Genomic DNA, 23,540 nt, shown 5'->3' with positions numbered 1-23,540 from the left:
GGAGTCAGTCTTACTTTACTTTAGACCCCAAAACAATGCTTATTCTCTTCCCTTAAGTCAACTGCTCAGTGAGAAACTGCAAGCTGTCAAGTCCAAAAAATTCAAACAACAATCTATTCACAGACTTATTTCAATACTATTTCTGGCTGGTAACTAGCTTTTTCAGAACAGTAGTGTCACAGGTGGAAATGTGTGCAAAACTAAGTGTGCTGCTGATGCAGGCTCAAGTCCCAGATTCTTCAAAACAGGAATGTCTACTGCTTAGGGAGATGTTTTTACAAATGACTGCCACCTGGGTGTGTAGTTCTTGTCCCTTGAGAAGGGAAGACTCCCATCTATCTCACTGCCAGTTTGGTGACAGGCCAAATCCAATAAAAAACATATATAAGCAAAATAAACCTTACAACCTAGCATTCCCCTACATTGGGATCACCTGGTGGATATCATTCTTACCCCACCTTGAGGGCTGGAAGAGTCAGAGGAAGAAACACTTGGATATAAAAGGGGAAAACGGAAAAATGCTTCTATCACTTGTTATTCTGACATCTGTGGCTTCAGATCCAGCTAACATTTGTGAACAGTCTGTGGTCTCAGCAACAGCCTACCCTTGCCCCACTACTGCTGCTGCCACTGACCTCTAGTTCCCATGGGTGGGTTCATGTCCATGCTGGAAACCCCCAGGCATGACATACAGCACCGCTGATGAACAGGGAAGTGAGGTACATGAGTCCCTTGCTCTGCTAGAGCCCAGGCAGTGGCGTTCAGGAGCCCCTCAGCTTGTCATCCCACCAGCAAAATTACCCCTGCTAGCATGCTGTGTGGACCAACCTACTTGGAAATCAAAAAGCTCTAAGCCTTACCATTCCTGGAGTACTTGGTCAGAAACATGAAAGAAAGTGCTCCCCCCCCCTGAAACCATGCAATGCACCCTTTCTCTGACCTTGCAATAATCTAACACCAGGCTTCCCAATTTGCCAGTCTTTAACCAAGCAAAACATCCAATAATTTCAGAGGAAGTTCTGCTCACAAAGGAGTCCAAGATTTGGCCTTAAGCTTGGGAAATAGCATGTTTTGTTTTGTTTTCTTTCATGAGCTACAGAAATAAATTAGATGGACACAAATGAGACGGGGTGCCCAGCCAGAGCCAGGCCACCACTGCAGCCAGATGGGCCTGAGCTGCTCCCCATTCCTGCCAGTCGTCACTGCCAGGAGCCCCATGGGGAACCAAAGGCCCTGCAAGGTGGGGAGCAGAGGCAGCAGCAGGGAAAGGCAGAGCTTCACACACTTGGCACACCAGAAAGCTGATTTGCAAGTCTGCACTTGGAGCATCTTCAAAGTATTTCTGTTGTGAATAAATGCAAATCAGCCTCTGGGGATCACCTCTTTCTGGGCTAGTTCTTCACCCGCCTGAATTCTTCCCAGGTGTGGAACAGGGGCTGAAAAATCCTTTTCCCAGAAGAATAACATCAGTTTGCTCTTACACAGCATGCAAGGCTGTTTCAGCCTAACCCAAGCTACTCCTTCCCTTTTCCCCCTTTCTTAATAGGTCAAGAAGATTTTTTGATTTTGTTCTTTAAAAGAGTGTGGCACTCCGAGTCCTTCACTCCACAGCATGAGGGCAGAGGCTTGCCTCTGAAGCCCTAGGGCAATGTGGAGTATGGCAACTGGATTGCCATGCCTCCAATCTGCCAGAAAAAAAACAGCATGGGGCAAACCTGTGTTCAAAGCTCCAAGCCCAAACCTGCCATGGATTTCATTTTTTTTCGACAGTCTGAACTGGGCAGTGATCTGCTTTGCAGGTGTTACTTGTGCAGCTGCAAGGAAGCCCTGTACCATTCTCCAAGACTAGGCAAGACCTCCTGGCACAGCCACTCTTGCCAATCTTGCACAGGAATGACTCTCTCAAAACTAACATACAGAAATGAGACTGGCAGATACTCCTTCCAGGCCAAGCAAAAAGGCAATTGTTTGTAAAAACTGTAATTTTTCTAACTGTTTGTAAAAACATGAGACAACAGCTGATGGCCACCAAAATTTCAGGAAAAACACACTAAGTATCAGTAAGCAGGATCTATTATGTTGCTGCAAAAAAGGTAAGCAAAGGAAAAAAAGTGGCAACAATACCCAGAGCTCACAGCACTTCATCCACAATGGACATAGCATCAGAGTGTTCTCTATAACCACCTGCAGATCAGAGGCAATGGGTGTTAAACCCATCATCCACATTCCTGTGCTCCCTACATCCTCTCCAGGTTTAGATCTTGATACCTTCAAGTGACTTCTGTTCTGGGCAGAAGATAACAAGAAGGGGAAAAGCAGAGGATGTAGAATCACAGAATCACACACAAACTCCACCCTCCTCTGCTGAAATCACACACAGAGAAGTCTGGTTCTGTCTTTGGATCTATTCTCTTCTCACAGGCCCAGGAGAGTGGGATCCCAGTTTCTGCAACAAGGAGCCTTCCTACGATTCACATGCATCTTCCATAAAACCATCTCCTGCAAGCAAGCGGAACACCCTGGGAATGCAGCACAGTTAACTGGCTTCCTACAAGCTGAAAGAGGTCAGCAGGACTTAACGGAGCATTATAGCCCTCTTTCACACCATTTACTCCACCTGCTCTTTGTTATTTATATCATAATTTGCAGGAAATTTGTGTCTATCTGTCAAGATACCAAGTTTTTAAGCAAACCACACATCACTTTTACAGCCGAAGCACAGAGCAGCCAACTCAACAGCTCCATGTGGATACATTCTGGGAAGTACAGAGGCAGTGAGGCAGGCCAGGCAGAAGAAGACAGCAAGGGTAAAACACAGATGTGAATTTGTTTATTCCCTGATCTCTGTGGTGTAATAAAAACAACTAGACTCCAAGCTGTCAGAAACAAGTCAAACATGCCCCTGTGACCTCAACAGGACTGTCATGAATATGGGAGGTTTTGATTTATCAGAGAAATGTTCAATTTTCTAAATTAATTACTTAGTATCCATACCTTGTACAGATTTTATTTTGAGACATCTTAAGGTTTTTTTCTGTGTTAACTCACTAAGCTGTGCACCTGAGCTGTAGGGGTTTTCCACTGCAGCAAGAGTACGGCTTGCTGGGAACCACTGCAACTGTACAGGGCTGCACCACAGAGGCTCAGCCCTGCTCTATCCAGGAACAGGTACAACAAGCCAAGACACTTTCTAAGATGAGCTACTGACCTACACTTCAGAAAATGACATGCTTGTTTCTCACACCAGCCCAAAATCTGGACTAACACACTTGATTGTTGTGCAGCTCTGTTTTGTATTGAATGTTTATATCAGGGAAACATGGCTTTGATTAAAAATGGGCAACCCACCAACTGCAGAGAATTTTCACATAACTGTTTGGCAAAATAAAAGAGCTGCAACAGTTATTAGCCATTCATCAAAACGTCTGCCTTGTCCCCTGAGGAATTACCTGTTTTCCCCATCTACACCTGAGAACTGGAATGCTCCAGGTTAACAGCATGGCAACTGCCACAACAGAAAGAAACACAGAGAGATCCAACACTTTACCAATACAACTCCTTCTACCACCTTGTATAAACAGCTGTTCTGTCTCAGCCTATGCTAACTCCTAGTATCTTTTGCTTCTTCTACCTTTTTAATTTAAAAAACAAAACAACAAATCCACAAAATAAAGTATCAACATTCTCTTTGAACTAACTTAGCTATGGGGAGATAGAAAGAAGAGTGACAGGTGAGACAGTCCACAGAGACCATAAGTCTAATCCTGCTGCATTTCATGTTCATGACAAGAACAGGCAGGATAGCAGACAGCAGCACTAGGTTAGCAAGCTGCTTTGAGCAGAACAAACCATGGATAAGTGGCAAAGCCTATTCACTATCCCCTTGCTCAAAACCATTCCCCCCCAGTGATTATTTGCTAATAATTCAGTCAATATCTGGCCTAAACAAATGGGCTGAGTACACATTCCACACCAGGAACAAAGAACACAAGATCCTACTCTAATAATGCTGAAGGCACTATCATTATCTGAGGCCAGGAAAACAGAATCAAGCCACAGCAGCAGATCTCAGCTGTCCCAATTCAGTCAGGTTAGCACTTGATTTTATCAAAGTAAAAGAGTCATACTTCTCCCCACCTTATTAGAAATCCCTTTCTAATAAAGATTTTCCATCAACTACACCCTGCATGCATGCTGCAGTTTTGCACATTGCAAAGCCGACACACAAAAGCAAACCTCAAATTACTCGCATTTAAATTTGGGATATCCATAAACAGTTGCTTGGCCCCGTGTCTCAAGTTCAACAATGCACCACAGCAACCTAACCAGGCACAAGCATTTTGGACTGGCCTCACCTGATGCTCCCTGAAACCCCATGCGCTGGAACTGCTGCCACACAAGGAACACTGATGAAGGGAGAAAGTGCAGTAGAACAACCCAGCTTCCACCCAGGAGCTTTACTCATGGCATCCCAGTTTGCTGCACTGCATACACTTGGGGACAAGCTTGTCACAGACAAGATGGGTTTGTGCAATGACCGCCAAAACAAAAGGGTATTTCCCATGCCTGGGAGAGGCCACAGGGTCTCCACAGACCAAAAGAAATATGATCCAAGTGAGCTGGAGCATCTAAATATGCACAATTGTCAAACTGCATTTAGGAATGGCTTTTCGTTCCTTTTATTTTAACTTTGAAATTTTCTAATTTTTTCAGTTGGCCACATTAAAAGGGAGAAAACATCTTGTTTTCACTTTCCAGAAGTTCAGTGGTGTCGCAAGTGAAACAACTTGCGAATTAAATAAATGTTGGCATGGCCAGGAAAACATCTGAGAGTCCCCAGCAGTTCTTCCACAATAGCTATCTACTTTTAACAAAAAACTGTAAACACATTCTGAACTGAAATAAGCCCTTTTCAGCCGAATTCTTATAAAAAAAAGTGGTATATAACTAGGTTTGACCTTTCGGAATCTACTAAATGCCTCTTAATTGTCTATTTGATCCACTCCCTGGCTATTTCATGACAATATGTGGTATTAATACTCTTTACATTTGCCCATTGCCTTCTCTGCTCTTCTCCTATTCATAAACATCCTCATCAACCCTCACTGTGAGCTAGATGCATTTCAGTGCTGCTGCCTGGAATGGAAGACCTTAGTATTAACTATCTCCTCCAAATCCAGCCTTAAGTATTTGGGTTGTTATATCAACCTGATCACATCCCTCTTCAAAGTCATCTGACTTCTCATCCCTGACACTTGGAGGAACTCAATTCTCTGCTTCGTACCTTGGCTACCAAAAACTCATCATGGGGTAAATCCTAATCATGCCTGTAGCACAGCAGCCATCATCAGACCCCAGACCAGCCAGCACCAACCACATCAGTCCAATACATCCTTTCTTCCAAGTCATGCAGTAGCTGCCACTGTTGTCCCATTCTCTCAGCAACAGAGAGGGTCAGGGCCTGCAGAGCAGGGCTCTCACACTCAGTGAGACAACAGCTGGGCTGCACTTGTCAGCACATGTGCACCACAACAACCCCAGCAACACGGGAACACAGTTTTAAACTAAACTGCCTACAGGTTTTCATGCAAAACCTGCCGAGAGGAATTTTTCCAGCATCTCAAATTTGGAAATAGGCACCATTAGCAATAAATCCTTACCCCCAGCTGAACCCCCCTGTGTAAGCTCTTACATATTTTATATGCACAGTAGCTCTCAGCTGAGCACTAAATGAATGTTTGTGCTCTGGGGTGCTGGGGTTTTTTCCTTAAGGAGTCATACACCTTTTCTTAAAAGTTTGCTGGAACACAAAAATGTGACATTAAAGTTGGTAAAACTGCTCCAAAACACACAGAATGAAGTTTCAGACAATGTGAACTACTCCAGCTGGAAGAGATATATGACTTGCTTGGCTGTTTTCTTGTGTTCCTCTGTCTCATGGCACAGTAACAAACAAGGCTAACACTGACAGGGAGTTAAAACAACACACTGAGGTTAAGAGAAATAGGTAACACATACCCCACAACAGAAATATCAGCTCCAACGTAAAAAAGAGGGACAAAATCCACTTCCAGAGACAGCATCCATATAGACACAATGAGAAATAGCAGTAAAATCCAGCCAAACACTGACATTTATTGGTTAATCTTTAGCACATCTGCTAATTTTTTTAAGAGCTGAAGGCTGGTCCTGCTCCCAAATAAGCCAACAGGAATCCTGCTGCCAGCCTCAAGAGCCATCACGCCCCTGGAGCATCTCCAAGCAATGCCACATCACAGCCCCAGGTACCTCCATCCTGTCAGGACTTGAACCTTTCAGGCAGTTGAACGCAGCCCTCCAAAATGAGCCTTTTTAATCTCATAATAAAACAGACACCATGCACATTCCTGCATTTATTCCTGTTTGCTGTATGAGTTTTGCTTTATATTGCACATTCCCAGCCCTGTGAGAGAAAAGGCAGTTTGTTCAGAACAGGCATAAAAATCAAACACCACATTATACTCTAAAAGACACCTAGTTTCTCCAGCCACAGAACGGGAGCACAAGAAGTTGTAGCATTCACACATTTTTAAAGTAAAAATTATACAACTTCATGGAAATTTTCCATTAAGAAGCATCAACCTCAATCATGTAACTACCACTACTTTGACAGTTACCTGTTCCTTCACAACCAGATCACATTTTAGTCTGCAAAATACAGCAGCCACAGAATCCATTCAACTATTTACTCCCAATTTACACACTACCATGTACAAACTTCCAGTGCATGATTTAACTGGGACACTCACCCACATAAATCTTTGTGGAGGATCAGGCACAGAAGCTAGGTTAACAGCTGCCAATACAAGTTAAACTCTTCTAGAGGAACAGTTTTTTTACTTTGAATCTTGCTTGGGATCTCTCCCTGATGCCCTTAAAAGTTTGATGTTACTTCAGGGAATTTAAGAACCTCCTACTTCAGGAATGCAATACAGACCTGGCTTAGAGTTTGTAACAAGGCCTTAAAAAACAAGCAGATATAATTAATTGCTCAGCATTTCACATCACAGCACCATGGCACTGCAATCACCAGGGGCACAGCCACTCCAAACCAAAGTGAACTGCAACATGAGCTCCACTGAAACCCCAAAAACCAGTATCCTTTTCCACAAGGGTACAGACTCTTTGAAAGAGGCAAAAAGAAACTTCCTTCTCTGCAGGCATTTTGCATGTAAACCATCTCCTCTACTTTAGAGGTACAGGGTCGTCTCTTCCCTCTCCACAGTGCTGCATCACCCAGTGGCTGAAAATCAACCAGGTACAACATTCACAGGGGTACACATACAGGTACCCTTCCCAAGCTGTAAGGCGGCAGGAAACGGTAACAAACCCGGAGTTACTATACCACAGCACTGCCTATGCCAACTCTGTGTTACACATCCAAACCTCTTTAACAGAAACCTCAACCATGGAAGCCCTAATAAAACACATGGTGGTTCTTTGGAAGTCACCATCCCCCTCTGCACACAGTGCTTTTATAACAATGCAGAGAGAACCCAAGAGTAAAAGCACAAACAAACAAACAAAAAAAAACACAAGCAAAAAACATTCACCGTAATAACCCCTATTCACACAAATTTCCTGAAAGTGAAGGTAAGAAAGCCATTGTCCCCACTCATAACATGCTTTTGTGCAAGTTGTACTGGCCAAATTTCCATTTACTGTTAATTGTACATTACATGCACCTAAAATATAAACACACATATTTCACATCTCTCCCCTCCTGTTACTACATATTACATGGTTTATCACTTTCCAACTTTAGGGAGACTCAAGTATGTGCATGACTAGTAGGGACTACAATAAGTCATCTGGGACCACTCCCACATCCTTCAAAGGCCATTCCGTAGCACAGACAAAAAAGGACTTTTTTCCAGGTCCACTGACTTGTGTTATCACACTTATTTACATCTTATTCGTTGTCTTGAATTCTTTCCACGTTCTCTCCCCCCACTTTCTTGGACCTTCCTTCCTTTGGAGGACCCCCAGCTCCAGGCTTCCCCCATCACTGTCTACCATTATTTTCTTAACTCACTCAGCTCATCATCCACACTCTTCCCCACTCCTCTCCTGCACTCAAGCACAAGCAGCAGCACTGTTCACTCTCCCCTTCATGCACACAGTCTGCACTGCCCCTGGTCTCAGGGTAGAATCAGTAACAGGAGGGCAGGCTGCTGGCAGCTGTGAGCCAGCAGGATGCTGCTAATTCACACTGCAGCTCTTCTTGCACCTTTGCCAGTGAACACATACCTCCCTTCTCTGACCTCATTTTTGAGGGCTTTCTTGCATTTCAGCTAAAAAAAGCCTGACCACTCAAATCAGTTTCAGCAATGTATTTTCCAGCTGTAATTGGGAGATTAGCAAAACCAAACTCTGAAGTACACGATCTGTTTGAACACTTCAGGAGACTACACCATTCAAGTTTATTTCTATTTAGATGTTTGCCTATTAAAGGCTCAAACTGGTAGAAAAGAAACCCTTTTTCACAGGACAGCCTTGACTGCAAAAGCTCAAGGACATCAAAGCTGAATGGATTTCTACATCCAGAAAAAGAGAAATTAAAGTAATTCCCAGACAAGAAATCTTTGCTTATTTTCAAAAACAGTATGATATATCAACTGTTACATCTGTTTTGATGGAAACAGGAAAGATCTAATATTTCACCAAGAAAGCTTCAGGAAATCATACAACAAAAAGCAACACCTCAGCAAATGCATCTCACCAACTGCAAGCTCATCTAAATTACATTCAGACTTTCAAATTTCATCTTTAAGCAATGGAGCTTCTAGAGACTTAACATTATCTGGCTTAATTTTGATCTCACTTGTATATACACCATTTTATCACATCAACCTGAACACACAAAAGAAACATGAACATACAACTCTGAACTCACAAACACACTGTAGGGTTCAAAAGCCAATCCTGCAATGCCAGCAGGATTTCTCAATGCAAAGAAACAGATTTGCATGTATGACTATGTACACAAGGGCAGAAAGGGTGCGGATGTGTCTAGGGATCTATTCATTCCCTTAACCTACCTACCAGGCCAAAGGCTTTTCAACAGGATGTTATCAGCAGCATTTCCTGGTGGTGCTCCAAGAAAATGTATGCCAGTACTGTTGGGTGGTTTACTGGAAACATCCAAGAGCTCTCAAAAGTCAAGCATACTTTCTAGGGTATGAACAGAGTTTTGCTAGACAATTAACTACAGTTATTAACATAATCCAGACTTTGTGCCTCACTCAGACATCAACCAACCCCTGCTTTGCTTGTTATTTCACAGGATACCGAGAAAGGGGCCGTTTCCCTCAGGGTGGAGAAGAGTCAGACAAATGCACCTGTGGAACACAAGAAAACCATCAGCTTGCTGTGATGGGACTGGTCATTTCTCACTGAGGAGTTCTATATGAGGTACAAGCTTGCTATATTCTGCAAGAGATACAGGGGATGATGAGGTGGCAGCAAAGGGTGGGGAAGATGCTCAGTGTGTAGCGATTAGAAAAGCCACCTTCACGAAGAGCACTGCACAGGGGTGTCAAAGGACACCAGAAAGATTGCAAACTTGCTGGTCTGTCTCTAGACTTTGCACAGGGAGGAAACAATCCACATTCTCTCTGCCTCCCTAGTCTCACAGTACCTCCTTCACCTCCTCTTTAGTTCAAGACAGTCAGACAATTAAGTCACTTCTTGCACTGGATCCCACTACCCTGATCAAAATGAGCAGACAGGGCTTGTTGGGCGATGGCTGCAACACAGCTAGGCTGCTGGGAGTGCATGATTGCTGTCCGTGTCCCCCCATCAACTCTCCTTCCATTTCTGACAACACACCAGCAGAGTCACAGGACATATGGAGAAATCTTGTTCAAAAACCAACAGCCAAATCAGCATGACTGTTCAATGCTATGCCATTTCCCCACCTGGTAGGTGACAAGGTGTAGGTTTGTAGTCAGTCCCTCAAGGACTGCTTTGATTTGGATGGGCATGCCACAATCCCAATTTTGCCTTAAACTGTTTTTTTCAAAACCTAGATATCAAACTGAAGAATCCTGCAAAGTAAATAAAAGTCAAGACAGCATCTGACCTGATGACTTTCCAAAAACCAACAAACGTTCTGCTGACACCTCAGGACACACATTAAATTTAAACACAACTGTAACACAACTTTGACAATTCACCTTATCACATATGAATGCTCATCTTAGAACAGTTAAGTGAGTTTTTATCATCTCACTTCTCAGCAACTACCACTAAACTGAGCATGTTTGCTGAACTGTCAGTACCTTGACAGGGGTCTCAGAAGAAGCAGCTACAACGGAATGAAGTCTCTAAGCTTTAACCCCATCCAACTCCAGACCTCTACCAAAGGCACAGACTCTCTGAACCCTCTTTCTGCACCCTCACCCTTAGGTCAGCTCCAGTCACCTCATCAACACAGATGAACTGGAGCAGCTCTCAAATCCAGCCTGCAAAAATCCTCTCTTTCCCCTTCCTTCTCTGCAGGCTTTATTTTCAGTAAGGTCAGTGAGTGTATGTGGCTACAACAGGCTGGTGGGAGCATTTGGAAGTGGCAGGGTGCTACCTCACAGCTGTGCACTGGGGGTAGGGCAGATGCAGAGAATCCCTCCTGGGGCACTGTCATCCTCAGTCACATTAAACCAACTGCAGAAGGGCATTCTCCTTCTCCCTACAGATACACTGAAGCCTATGAGAAGAAAGGGAAAGATGGAGAAGATGAGACAGTAAAGCAAAGATCCCAGCACAGTGCTGGTAAGAGACGTTCACATAAGCACGAGCAAAGATGGCTCTCAGTCCCCTAGACCCGCCAGGCTGCACACTCCGTGGCTCCCCCAGAGCCTTTCCAATGCTCAAACCCTGCCCATGTCCTCCAACCTGTATTTATCTGCCTCAGACTACAGATTTCTCCTGAAGCAAAGCAGTGAGGTATGGAAGAGCAGCCAGGGATTGCCAGCATGAGCACATTTTGGGAAACACTCAGACAAACTGACCCACGAAGAGAGGAAAGGCAGGGTAGATGCTCCTCATCCAAAAAGGACTGGTTAGTCACTTAACCTGTTTCAAAATAAAACACTGCTCAATTAAAAAAATATTATTTTTTTTTTTTAGGGGGGAGGCCACAGCACAGTAAAGTTATCACTGTCCTCATATAAGCATTTACTCACTAGACAGTTGAGCTCATTTAATTAAGGACTATCAAACTATCTCCTCTGTTCCCTCTGCCTTCATTAGACAATTGACTCAACACTTCTGTTCTCCATGGGCATCACAGAACACCCTGCAACTGCCTTTGGAGTGTGCCAAATACCAGCACTAAGGGAATGAACACATAAGGAAAGACTTCAGCTGTAATATGTGCGAGCTGCTACACAAATTGGCACATTTCTCCTTGCTTCCCTTTGTTAACACTTTTTTAAGACTCTTACCTCAAATCAAACTAAACAGCACACTTCTCTCCATCCTGTTCTCACTATCCTTGTCCCTGCCAGCCCCTCATGAGCTTGCTCAGATGAAGCTCAGCATTCACCTCCATGGGTGATCAGAACCAGCAATGTGGGATCAAGCACAACAGGATTTATTAAAACCTCAACAACTCTCAAATCAACTTTCTCTTTTAATGCACCTTCTGGGTTTCATCTGCTTTCAGGGTGCAAGTCACAGAAGCACTTCTTTGTGCTGCTTCAACAAATACCTACAGAGCAGCTGGTACATACACTCTCTATGCATAAAAGCACAGGCTTGCTGCTGATCCTACATAGGATGGATCCACCAAGGTTTGGGGCATGCTGGAACATGTCACTTCAGAACATACCTGCAGTAGTGACACTCACAACTGGCAAATTCTTGTAAGGAAAACCCACTCACAACATGGATTCCCCAGGGCTGCTCCTGGAGTCTCTGATCACACACCCAGCTTCCCTGGCCACTGGAAGCCACTCTCAGAGGCTCAGGACAGTTTTATCTTGTTTCTTACTCCAGATAAATCTTATTTCTCAACCTCTCGATGCATATCATTGAAATTTTGAAGGTAACCTTTCTCACAGTTACGTGTGTTAACAAGCTCCCTATCCAGCTACTGCACATACTCAGAAAAAAAAACATTATTGTCCTCAGCTGGAGTCACTCAGCTGGTGAGAAGTACCACACCAGGTGCCAGACCCAGCAAAAGATGCAGGCCATCAACTTTCTTATCAGCCACACACCGGAAGGAGGAAGGCAGTAAGCACTGCATTCAGCTTCCTTCATTTGGGCACAAGAGCTTGTAGAAACTATGCTATTGCAGGTCACAGACGGGCTTTCCTTGTAGGAGATGGTACTACTCACCCACCTACCTCTGCTGATCAGCCCAGGTTTGTCTTTCTACAAGCATTTCAGAAATGCTTGCAAGACCTGCAACTCCTCCCTTCCATGCAGGGCAAACTAATGCTGTGCCAAAAGCAGTCTGAATCCTCATGTTTAAATGAGCAACCCAGATAATGCATGTCTCCATCCTCAGCAACACTCATGTTGGTCAGAAATCACACGAATCACACACTACCAGCAAGCCTCTCCCCTGTGGCCTGTCCCCATAAAGCCTATGGATGAAGGCTGGCTCATCCACAGCCCCTCATCTTCTTAGGCCTCTTTCTCCCTCCTCTGCCACAAGTTCTACATCCCTACACAAGAGCCCTCACCTCTCATTCAAACACAGGACAAACTGCTCCAGAAGGCTGCCCAGGTCCCACAGTTGCCCAGCTCATCTGCAGTCCCCAGCACAGAAGAAACAGGGAAGTATTTGCACACTCCAGGATTATCTTTCAAAGGCATTCTGGCCTTTTCCACGCAGTACAAAGTGAGAAAGACAGGGAAGCTTAATCCCATGTGACTACAAAACATGTTCACTCATTTCAGAAAGATACTTTTGCTCTATAAAGAAGCAAGAAAAATTCAGAAGATTACCAGCAGGCTGATTTAGCCTCAGCAAGGACTGAGGGCTCTCCTCTCCCACCCCAGGGATGACACCGACCCCTGCGAGCCTCACGTACTCAGCAGACCCTGCGAGGGAGGCCTCACGAGGCAAAGATAATGCCGAGCTCCCACAGGCATGCTGAATTAGCACAAAGTTTTTAATCAACAAAGCACTAAAAATTGCTTCACCAGCCATGCTCATCATCTTTAAGTTACCACGGATGGCCTGAGAGCATGATCTCCAAAGCCACAACCTCAGAGATGCTGCAGGTTATCAGTGAAGCAACCCATGAGAAAGGGAGGTAAATGAGAGCCACTGTAAGCCCCCACAGTACAAACAGCTTCTGTAGCACCTCAGACAAGTTTCCCATCCGCACATGGAAGAGGAAGCACCACATATCCCTGGCAAATCGCATAAGAAATAGACGGGAGACAGACAGGAGTGAGATATGGTCCAAGCACTTCTTGGTTAGACCAGTTCGACAGCGTGTACAGGACTTCTACAGGTACCTCTCAAGGGCAGCCTAGGCATCACACACTCACCCTAACCGCAGCAAAACCCACGTAGCTCCGGCCAGGCCCCACACAGCACTGCCCTTCAGTCGCTTGCCCACTCCAGCCCCGCAGCCGCCCGTACCCTACCCCGGCTGCTCACTCACCGAAGTACTCCTTCTTCATGTGCATCTCCAGCTCTTTCTCCAACTCCAGCGTCAGCGCCTCCAGCCGCCTCTCCGCCTGGCTGGGGCCGCTTTCCCGGCACGGGGTCACCTGGTAGGGGAGCTTGAATTTGGGAGCCGAAGTGGAGCTTTTGGTCGGGCTGTAGGCGTAGGGGGACGCCGCCTCGGGAGCGGCGGCCAGGTGCTGCTGGTCGTGCCGCGGCGGTGACTGGGCATGGATCTTGTGGTAGACATCCCCCAGCTCGGGCACGGCGCCGTCCTCCTGCAGACCCGGGCCCAGGAGGGAGGAGCGGGGCGAGGGCAGTTGCAGCTCGGGGTAGGCGCTCATGGAACCGCGGGAGCTCCGCGAGCTCTGGCTGGAGATGCTGGAGCGGGGACTGACCACGGCGGCTCCCGGCGCGCCGCGGCCCTCGGGGCCGCAGAGACTGGAACGGGGACTGGCCAGGGAGAGCCCGGTGCCTCCCGCCCCCTCCGGCTCGGTGCTGCCCGGCGGGCCGTACCTGGAGTCCGAGTAGCTGGAGCGGGGGCTGGTGGTGCAAGAGTACTGGCTGGCGGTGCTGGAGCGAGGGCTGGCGTGGCGCTGGTCGTAGCCCATGCTGATGCCGCTGGTGCGGTTACTGCTGGGCTTGCTGCCGCCGCCGTCGTAGCTGGTGAGGCTGGCGCGGGGGCTGGAGTGCTTGCTGGTGTCGCTGGCCGTGCTGGCGTAGCTGGAGCGGGGGCTGAGGGCGGCACCGTCGTACTGTACCAGGCTGGCACGGGGGCTACCGTATTTCTCCTGGCCGGGAACCACTAGGCTGGAGCGGGGACTGGAGAATTTCTCGTAGGGCAGCGCGGCCGCGCCGCCCAGGCTGGAACGCGGGCTGGAGAACTTGCCGTGCTCGGCCACGGGGCCCGGCGAGGAGGCGGCCAGGCTGGCCCGCGGGCTAGCGGCGCCGTACTTGCTGTCCGGACCGCCGGGCGCCCGCCCGCCGCCCTTGGCCACGTAGCCGCCCTCGTACGCGCTGCCCGCGGCGTAGCGGTAGCCCTCGGCCGAGTAGCGCTTGCCCTTGTCGGTGAAACCGCTGTAGCAGGGCAGCGCCACCTCGGAGCGGGTGCACAAGCCCTCCTCGCAGCACGGCGGCCCCGCGGCCGGCGGCTCAGCGGCGGCGGCGCGGCCGTTGGCGGCGCGGAGCGGGGCGGTCGGCGCCGCGGGCGGGTAGGCTTTGCCACAGGGGGCGGCGGCAGGGAAGGCTTCGGCGGGCGGCGGCGGCGCGGCGGTGCCGTTCATCTTCCGGCCCCGCTGCTCCGCCGTCATGTGGGCGGCGATGACCCGCTTGGTCTCCTCCAGGTCGGGGTGCAACGCCAGGTCCCGGCGGCCGCCCCGTCCGTACAGACCCTCCGGGCAGGGCTCGTAGAGGGACAGATCCTCCATGAACTTGGTGGCCTTCAGTGCCATGTCCTCCTCGTACTTCTCCATGCTCGGCCGGAGCCCGGCGGCGCGGGGCGGGAGGGGGGGAGGGACGGCGAACTCTGCGAAAGCACAGCGCGGAGCAGAGAGAGGAACAACCAAAAAAAAAAAAAAAAAAGATAAGAAAAAAAAAAAAAGCCCAAAAAATAAACGAAAAACACTCCAAAAGAAAGCCCCCTTCCCGCGGACCTGGCGGGGCAGCGGCAGGATGCGGCTCCTTCTCCCGAGGGCTGCGGGGCGGCGAGCAGGCGGGGCGGCAGTCACCTCAGCGGCATCGCGGCGCGTTCGGCTCGGTGCGGCCGGGCTGCCCGGCGGAGCGCGGCGACTGGAGACGAGGAGCCCCTGTGTCACTTTCCAGCCTTAAATAAGTTGCTCGGTCCAGTCAATGGCGCGCTGCGCGGAGGAATTTGCGCTCGGCGACTCCCTGCCCCCGCCGCCCCCGGCCGGCCGCCCCGCCGCGGGGCCGCGGCCCGGCCCGCACCGCCGGGTGGGGGGAGAAGGTGGCGGCCGGCCCGGAGGGGCTTTGCGGGGCGGCGAGCGGGGCGCGGGGCGCGGCGAGGCAGGGACTCCTTTGTGTGGGGCAGGAATGCGAGGAAGGAGACTGGGCGCTGCGTCCCGCTGGAATGTAGTTAATGCCGGAGCCAAACAATGATTTTCACCGAGTCAGTCAGGGAGAGGGCGGCCGCGGCGCTGCTCGGCGGCGGGGCCGGCAGCTCCCCTTCGTGCCGCCCGCTCTTCTTCTCGGCCGGCGCTCACCGAGCTCTGTCCTGGACCGGCGGGCAGTGCTGCTGCTCACCGCGGGCTGGCGGGGCTGTCACCGCGCCCCGGGGAGCCCTTGCGGGGGGAGCGCCCTGAGGGTCTGTCAGGGAGGCGCCGCAGCGAGCGCGCGGGGTTCCCGCCTTCCGGGGGCTCAGCCGCTCGCGCCCCTGGCGAGAACCTTCTGGCGGGGCGCGCGGCCTCGTCCCGCGGGAGCGGGAGCGCCAGGGCCGTGCCGGGGGGTGCGGGGGCGGCGGGACCGGCCCCGCTGCCGGGAAGGACTCCCACCTGTGCAGAATCCCCAGAACCGGCCAGGGGGCTCCGCTGACGGGACCTGTGCTTTTAGCACGGCGACCGATAGCTATTTGCAGTTATTTTTTTTAGTCTTAAAGGCAGCACTAAGACACACGATAAACATACTGTGGCCTAAAGCAGTCCATTAATTGACACGAGCTGTAAAAAGCGTGCTGCCGTCTGTGTAACTTCGCAGGAGCGGGCTCTCGGTGCGGCGCGGAGCCCGGCGCTGCCTGCCGGGGACATCTGCGCGCACCCAGCGGCCCCGCCGGGCGCGCCCCCTCCCCCAGGGCGGGGGAGCAGACACCTCTGGTGCCGCACCGCGGTCTGCGATCGGGTTGGGATTTTTTTCCGCCACTAAGCTGCAAATCCCTGACGATCATTTGTGTTGATGGTAGAAATGCTGATGAAGCAGCAATAGATACCTGTGGTGTCCTCACACTGCTGGGTGCTGAGCACCCTGTGAGGAGGGAAGTATGTTGCAAGTTTGAGCCGTAGGCATTCTGCTGTGCCAAGAACATTTTATCCTGTTATCATACCTAATTAAACATTAAAGGCAACTGTGTACTCAAAAATGTCCCTGGCTGTGGAGGGCAATTGATTGGCAATCTGTTTGTTTATATGTGCAGGGACAGCAAAGGAAAAAAAAATAATCCAACAAACCATGTAAATGTACAGAGCAAGACTTGAAAAGCAAATCTGTTAGACATAGGAGAGGTAATTCACTTTCAATATGAACATAAATGTGCAAATATGAACATACACGTACTTGCCAAAACCAGAGGTTCCTTCAGCAGAACACATGGAAATCACCATTAACTTGAGCCCTCATCTGCCCCACCAGGGGACTCCTGTACAAAGTTTGTTTGGAGCAGTGGGCACCTTGTGGGCAGCTGCCTTCAAGTGTACAGGTGCAGAGCTCCTTCTTCAGTAGTTCCAAGGGCCTGTATTAGGATGTTCTCTTCTGTTCTTTTGAACTACTTATTGCCAGTTTTTATAAGGTTGTCTTCCTAAGAAATGAGGAGAGGCTCATGGTCAATCTGGGAACTTGGTTCATCAGAGCACAAGTAATGAAAAATTAATTGAAGTTTATCATAGAATCATAGGGGTTGGAAGGGACCTCGAAAGATCATCTAGTCCAACCCCCTGCCAGAGCAGGGGGGGGATTGTGTTTTTTTGTAAGAAAACTTTACCACATTAGTTAACTTTCCTATTAATCTAACAGAGTGGGTAGGATGTATTGGGAGGCCCTGTGCACTTACGCAGGGAAGCATTTTGAGCAGCTGTTGTTGCAGTAGGAACTGCAGAGCTGATGCTCTGTGAAGTCAGAAGTGTAAGATACAGCAGGAGCTCTGTCCTTCTGAGCCACAAATCTGCCCTTGTTCCACCTTTTGAGTTAGCATAGTTTTATACTGCTTCTGGTGCCAGCAGGTAGCAAGTTTCTACAGTAAGCCTCTTGGTACATAAGTCTGTAAAGAACCTGCTTTGTTGAGTATTACTAACTCATGGGGAAAATTCTGTGGACTGAGATAATCTGGGGAAGCTAAGGAAATAACCCTTCTGAGTGAGCAATGTGGATAAAATAATAAAAATCACTTACTTTTACTGTTGAAAGCCTGTGCTCAATAAGCAAATCCTCAAAGCAAGGCCCAGCTGAGCCTGCTGCAGCCGTGGTCCAGAGTATCCCTGCAGTGTTCCCATCTCAGCCCTGCTGCAAGGCCAATACTGCAGACCTGCTCTTCACCAGTAAATCGTACTTCTGTCATACACATAATGAACATAACATTTATCCACACTGTAGCCACAGATGTAGCCCACATGGGTGAAATAAATATGTTTGCAGTGGTACATAGCACACTCAAGCACTGCTGTGTTCCTCACAGAGGACCATATGTGCTGGGCTGTGCAAACAAAAAGTGTAGAGTTAAAGCTGCTGTTGCTGTAACAAGTACCCCATCATTTTGCCTACTGTTATGTACAAGAAAACCCATAATACTGGGCAATTACAGCTTGACAACCCTGATGTGGTTTCTTCCCCACTTTATTTTAAATATATTTGCTTAATTTCAACAGTAAAATGTATATATCACAAACAGACTCACACTTGCACAGGTAAGAGCACAAGAGCTGCCACAGAGTATTACAAAAGCTGAGCTTGATTTCTTGATTTGGTGAGGTAGTCCTTACACCTGATTTTAAGTTATATCAGTAAATCAGATATTAAGGAAAGCCAGCTGCTCCTGGTTAAATAAACTTCTTTGTCTAAGACTTAAAGGGAGCAAAAAAGCCAGGTGGAGTTATTGATCTGTGAATATCAGCTGGCTGGGCCTCACAGGGAGTGCACTCCTGTTTCTTCTAATTGCCAGTGCCTTCAAGGAAACACTGTCCAAGCCAACAGGCAGGGAGACCTGATGGTCTGCTGGGATTCTCTTTCCCCGAGTTGCAAACACTTTATTACCAACAAAGCAGAGAATCTGTAAATGTAAGAATTCACTGGTGAAAGTTTCGCCCTTGAAGACAATGGCAGAAATCCCTCTGGCTGCTGGAGTGGTGTATGTTGTATCAGGTGTGGTTTTACTGACATAATACAGGAGAGTGTTCTTTGTCTCACTTCATCAATTTAACAATTTGAAGCTGCTCAACAGTTTTGCTTATTGAATTGGATGCCACCTCATTTTTTACAATTTCCCTCCTTGTCTTTAACATTAAGAAAACAATGAAACTATACCTGGAAGTCCACAAGGTAAATAAGACTTATTATTACTTAGGGATTTACTGTTCTGATTCCCAGATTTAAAATTGATTGGTTTCTTGGTGAGGAATATAATTACTCTTTTTCTCTGGTCTGCTTTAATCACAATTAAAAAACAAAACATAAAAAACCTTGTGAAATTCATAGAAAAAAATATGTTGAGAAGTGTTTTTATTTTGGAAGGGGGGACTGAAGTTTTTATTTTCTTTGAAGTGATAGATGTGTTTATATTGCTTTGCTTGTTTGGGTATGTGAATTTGTATTGTGATAACCTTAAGTATAAACAAGCTTTTTGGAATGTGAAGTTTGATTATTAATATATATTTGGACTTGGGTGATTTATGTGCAAATCACCTTGCTCTGACTTATTTTTCACAATAGTGATTTGCAGATGATCACAGCTTTTAAAATTTGAAATTATCGAATGTGTTTTAGGGCACCATCTTCTGGTAGACAGAACACATTGTATTTGAATGGCTACCTTTGCTAGGCACAACTATTTAAAATATTTTTTACTAACACTACTCTGCAGACTTACAGGTTATTTCTCATTCTAAATATGCAATAAAGCACTATTTAACATTTTTTACATTCTTCTCATTTATTACAAATGCAGCTATTTGCTGTGCTGCACAAATATAGCTTGGGACAGACCCTGTAAAATTCCAGTCACAACGAGCACTTTGTGAACGTGCTAGATTAGACAGACAACATATGTCCAAGCACTTAAGATTACTATACCATTTATGTATCTTATTTCTTTTATAGTTTCATATTCCACTTCTCTTACATATTTCAGATAATAAAACTTCTGGCCAAAGCAGTTTATTGGCTCATACTTTGGAGACTGCACACGGCCTTTGTCATACTTCCTTGCAACCACTGGCCATAATCACTATATATTCAAACACAATCAGCTTAACCACAGTTACAATATTTGCATAAATACCTAATTTAGTTGGCCAGCTCAGCTAGCAGTGCACCCACTTAGTTCTTTTAAGACTTTTAAGGAGGTCTTAGATTATATAGCTGCTTCTTATTTCAGAGATTTGGAAATATAAAAACAAACCTGGGACTCTGCAGAGCTAAATTTTATCTTGACATGATAAAGCCCTGATTATAATACTGCAAACCATAATCCAGCAAAGAAACCACTAGTGCATTTAATATAAAGTAGAAACACCATGTGAGGGCCAGACTTGTAAACACATGTCCCTATTCTCAGCTGGTGAAAGTTATCAGACTAACTGTATGCACCTCACAAGAAGTGAGGCAGGTTATGAGCCCAGGCCTCCTGACCTGACAACACAACACACTTCAGCTATGATGAGGATCATTTCAGAAGAAAGAGGACATTGGTTTGTTGAACACCAATTACACTTACATTTCATGGTATTTTCCATATAAAATGGTATTACAGAGATAACCCTTGTTAACTGAAAGAAAATGGAAAAAAATATGCAGGAAGTATAGAGCTGTTCCATAAGCAATGGAACTAACGACGGCCAGTCTCCTGCAGGTCTGTAGCCTGCATCCTCTGCATTCTCCAGTTTGTAACCTACTCTCCAAATCTCCAGTAATGCAGCAGTCCTGTCTCCCCTTTTGTCCCATAGACCTCTTCCACTGCTACAGGACTTACCCCAGTCCTCAGCCACAACATACAGAACCTCCAGATTCTTCACACCATGTTCACCTGCATCCCTCAACAGACTTGTCAGTGCTCTTCTGTCTCTGGCACTCCCCCTCTAGAACATCTTTAATTCTCTCCCAGGATCACCTTCATACAGCCTTCTCTCTGTCCTCTTTGTAATATCCACAGCTTCTAGCAGCTTTGCAAGCTTCTAGTTAGGTATTATAGCCAGTCTCTTTCCCCAGCACACTCCTGCTACCTCCAGTTAGCACTGGCTAGATGTGCAAAATGCAGCAGGCTCCTACCTGGACTTCTATACACTCACCAGCAGGGACGTGTGTGAGTATCACACCTAAAAAGGTTAAGTGCTACCACAGGAGCACTTCTCTGGGTCTGTCTCTCTTTATCTACAGCCACTTACTTGTCAAATTGCAGCAGCTTTGAGATCGCTGATGTAATTGCTTAATTTGCAAGTAGCTTCAAATGTTGCTGCAGAGGACAGGCAGAGCAACTCTGTAGCTTTTCTGTAGGAAATCATATTGAAAACTTTTCATTTTTTCTCATGTGAAGAAGTATGCTGATGAGAAAGACAGATCATGACATATATAAATAACAATTTTCTTCTCAGTAGAAACAGCTATCAAACTGTATCTTAGGAGCACATTTATTTACTTCATCCTGTTCCTTCCTTAAAAAATAATCAAGGTCTCCAAATGAAAGCATTACACTCACTCCCCCTCCTATTCCTTCGTGTGTAGGCATATGTCCTCTGTAATCATTCTGCTTAGACACTAGCCCAGAAATAATCACTGGCAGGCAAAAACCACATGACTGACTTCTGTAAGGTTTTTTATATTACTTCGATTCTATGATGCTCCTTTCTTGCATGTTCAGTATTTTCGATGCACAAAATTGAAGGCTTCTCCTTATAACTGCAAAGAGAAGAAAGGAATTACCTTTACCTATAGACACAGGAGCAGAACACAGGGAAAAAAATTAATTTTCCTTAATTCACTGTTTATTCAGTTTTCTAATCCAAATTTACAGTTCTGGGGCAATAGAGATAAGGCTTGAAGCAGATAATATCAATACAAACTGAACAGAAGTCTATTTTTTCGGATCTAATAAATGGTTACCAAGAGTTCTTTGTTGTAAAGGTCAGAACTTGAAACGGCCCATCAATCTGCTTGCCAGCTGCCAGAGTCAACACGCCAGGAAAGTATGCATCTCTCTCTGTGGTTCAACTATGAAATGGTGTCATACGGTAAAATTAAAATGTCACCTAGAACTAGTACAAACATTAAATAATTACCTAAAGGTTAAAGTTACCCGTTAGGGAATGGGCTGGTACAGGGCTCCCCATCATCCTGGCCCCAAAAGTTCTTTCTCCAGAACTCTCCATCAGTTGCCCCTCAGGGGTGATTCTCTAGTTGCTCTGAGCATCAGATAGGTTGCACTTCTGCTTGCTTGCTTTTTTTTTTTGCTTTTTTTTTTTAGATAGTAAGACTGCAGGAAATTAATTAGAAATTTGTTCACCTTAAGTCAGAGCAGCCTAAGGAATCTCTAGTTAACTTCTGTATCAATAGTGGTCAATATTCCTTTCCATGCACCACTGCAGAAAAGGGATATTGAACTAATAGCATACACAGATACTAGATACACTCTCAGCTGCAACTACACTAAAATATTTCACTATTTCTCTTGTCCTTTTCATACATAGCACTGAAATTTTCTAAGTAAATAAAACACAGATGTTAAGAATGAATTGTTACTATGAAAAGCAGCCAGAGAAGTTAATCTGCGCTACAGAAATTTGCATCAGTGTAAACAAACAACTAGAGAAAGCTGCATGACAGAAGACCCAATTTGTATCACTGCAAATAGAAATTTGTAGACTGATTTAATGAGCCTAACTCAAAAATTTTTAGCAAAGTCACAATCTACATCAGGCTTGCCAAGCTGAAGCACTGAGTATAATTTCCTCCATTTTAACACTGAAATCTTCTTTGAACTACACTTCCTTCCACAATAATATTATTGCTATTAGGTCTTGAACAAATTGTCAGTTTAACGTGGTTTGCCTTTTTTTCTAATTACATGAGAGCTTAATAATTGCTTCAATTTATAACTTGCTTTCAAGAGCAAGTTTAAGTTGGAAAGTTCTACATAAACACAATGTTGGTGACTAGGAGCCAATTAAGGACATTTAGACTCCATCAGTTCTGAAAAGCAGTTTTTCATTTAGCACAGAAGCAGTTTGCATTTTTAGTGGTTCATTCAGTATTGCCACACTTAAGCAGAACCAAATAGAACATCTGACACTATATGAACAGGCTGTCATATGTTCTATAGAAGCAGCCTGTGTAAAAACATATTAAAACCCATTCACTTTAAATTATTTCACAGGAAGGATTTAGGAGCATTTTTTGACCATCTAACTACTTATTACCCAGATAAGAGCAACACAATTATATCTTATAAATACCTCAGGATGTTTTTGCTTATGTAGTTAGATTCTAGACTACCTTTCATGCTGCAAACCAAAGTATGATGCATCCTTGAAATTACTTAATGCTTCTCTCAAACTTAACCTAACTCATGTCCTGCAATGATATTCCTCATCTAAGATACAAAGCCTGGTTTATTCTCAACATTTTTTGCAATCTGTCCTTATTAGCGAGTTGTCTACTGCCCTGAGAAACTATCGAGTTTCTTCTTGGACAGCAGCATCCCAAATATTTTAAGAAATAATTTGGATACTGTCATTTTACACTGAATACAAATAACTAAAGGAGTAGAAGCCAGTGGGACTGAATAGCCCCAACCCTTTTTCAGCCCCACATCTGCTGATGTTGCTATTTTGATTCAGCTCTTACACCATTCAACTTACAAGTCATGAACACTCTCAACTTCAGAAAAAAATAATGCAATAAGGTTACCAGTATTATAGTCTCTACTGTTAAAATAATAATTAAAACA

The 23,540-nt window shown here is 46.0% G+C and overlaps 1 protein-coding gene across 2 annotated transcripts in view; it reads right to left on the bottom strand.

The window, feature by feature from the left end:
* WTIP (WT1 interacting protein) overlaps nucleotides 1–15,467 on the bottom strand; it is an 81,485-nt gene extending 66,018 nt beyond the window's left edge. Inside the window, exons 1-2 of one of the 2 annotated variants that reach the window (XM_051629612.1) lie at nucleotides 15,319–15,467; nucleotides 13,665–15,191 (exon numbers count right to left, since the gene is read on the bottom strand). In XM_051629612.1, the coding sequence (XP_051485572.1) occupies nucleotides 13,665–15,138 (1,474 nt within the window). In that variant the 5' untranslated portion in view covers nucleotides 15,139–15,191; nucleotides 15,319–15,467. Of the gene's footprint in view, nucleotides 1–13,664; nucleotides 15,202–15,318 lie in introns of those variants that run through there. The other variant, XM_051629614.1, reaches the window with a different exon arrangement.
* Between the last annotated feature and the right edge of the window lie 8,073 nt (nucleotides 15,468–23,540).

The sequence above is a fragment of the Apus apus genome, chromosome 11 (assembly GCF_020740795.1).
Source record: "Apus apus isolate bApuApu2 chromosome 11, bApuApu2.pri.cur, whole genome shotgun sequence".
Classification (NCBI taxonomy): Eukaryota; Metazoa; Chordata; class Aves; order Apodiformes; family Apodidae; genus Apus; species Apus apus.
The sequence above is the reverse complement of the archived record's forward strand: the minus strand, read 5'-3'. Positions and strand labels throughout refer to the sequence as shown.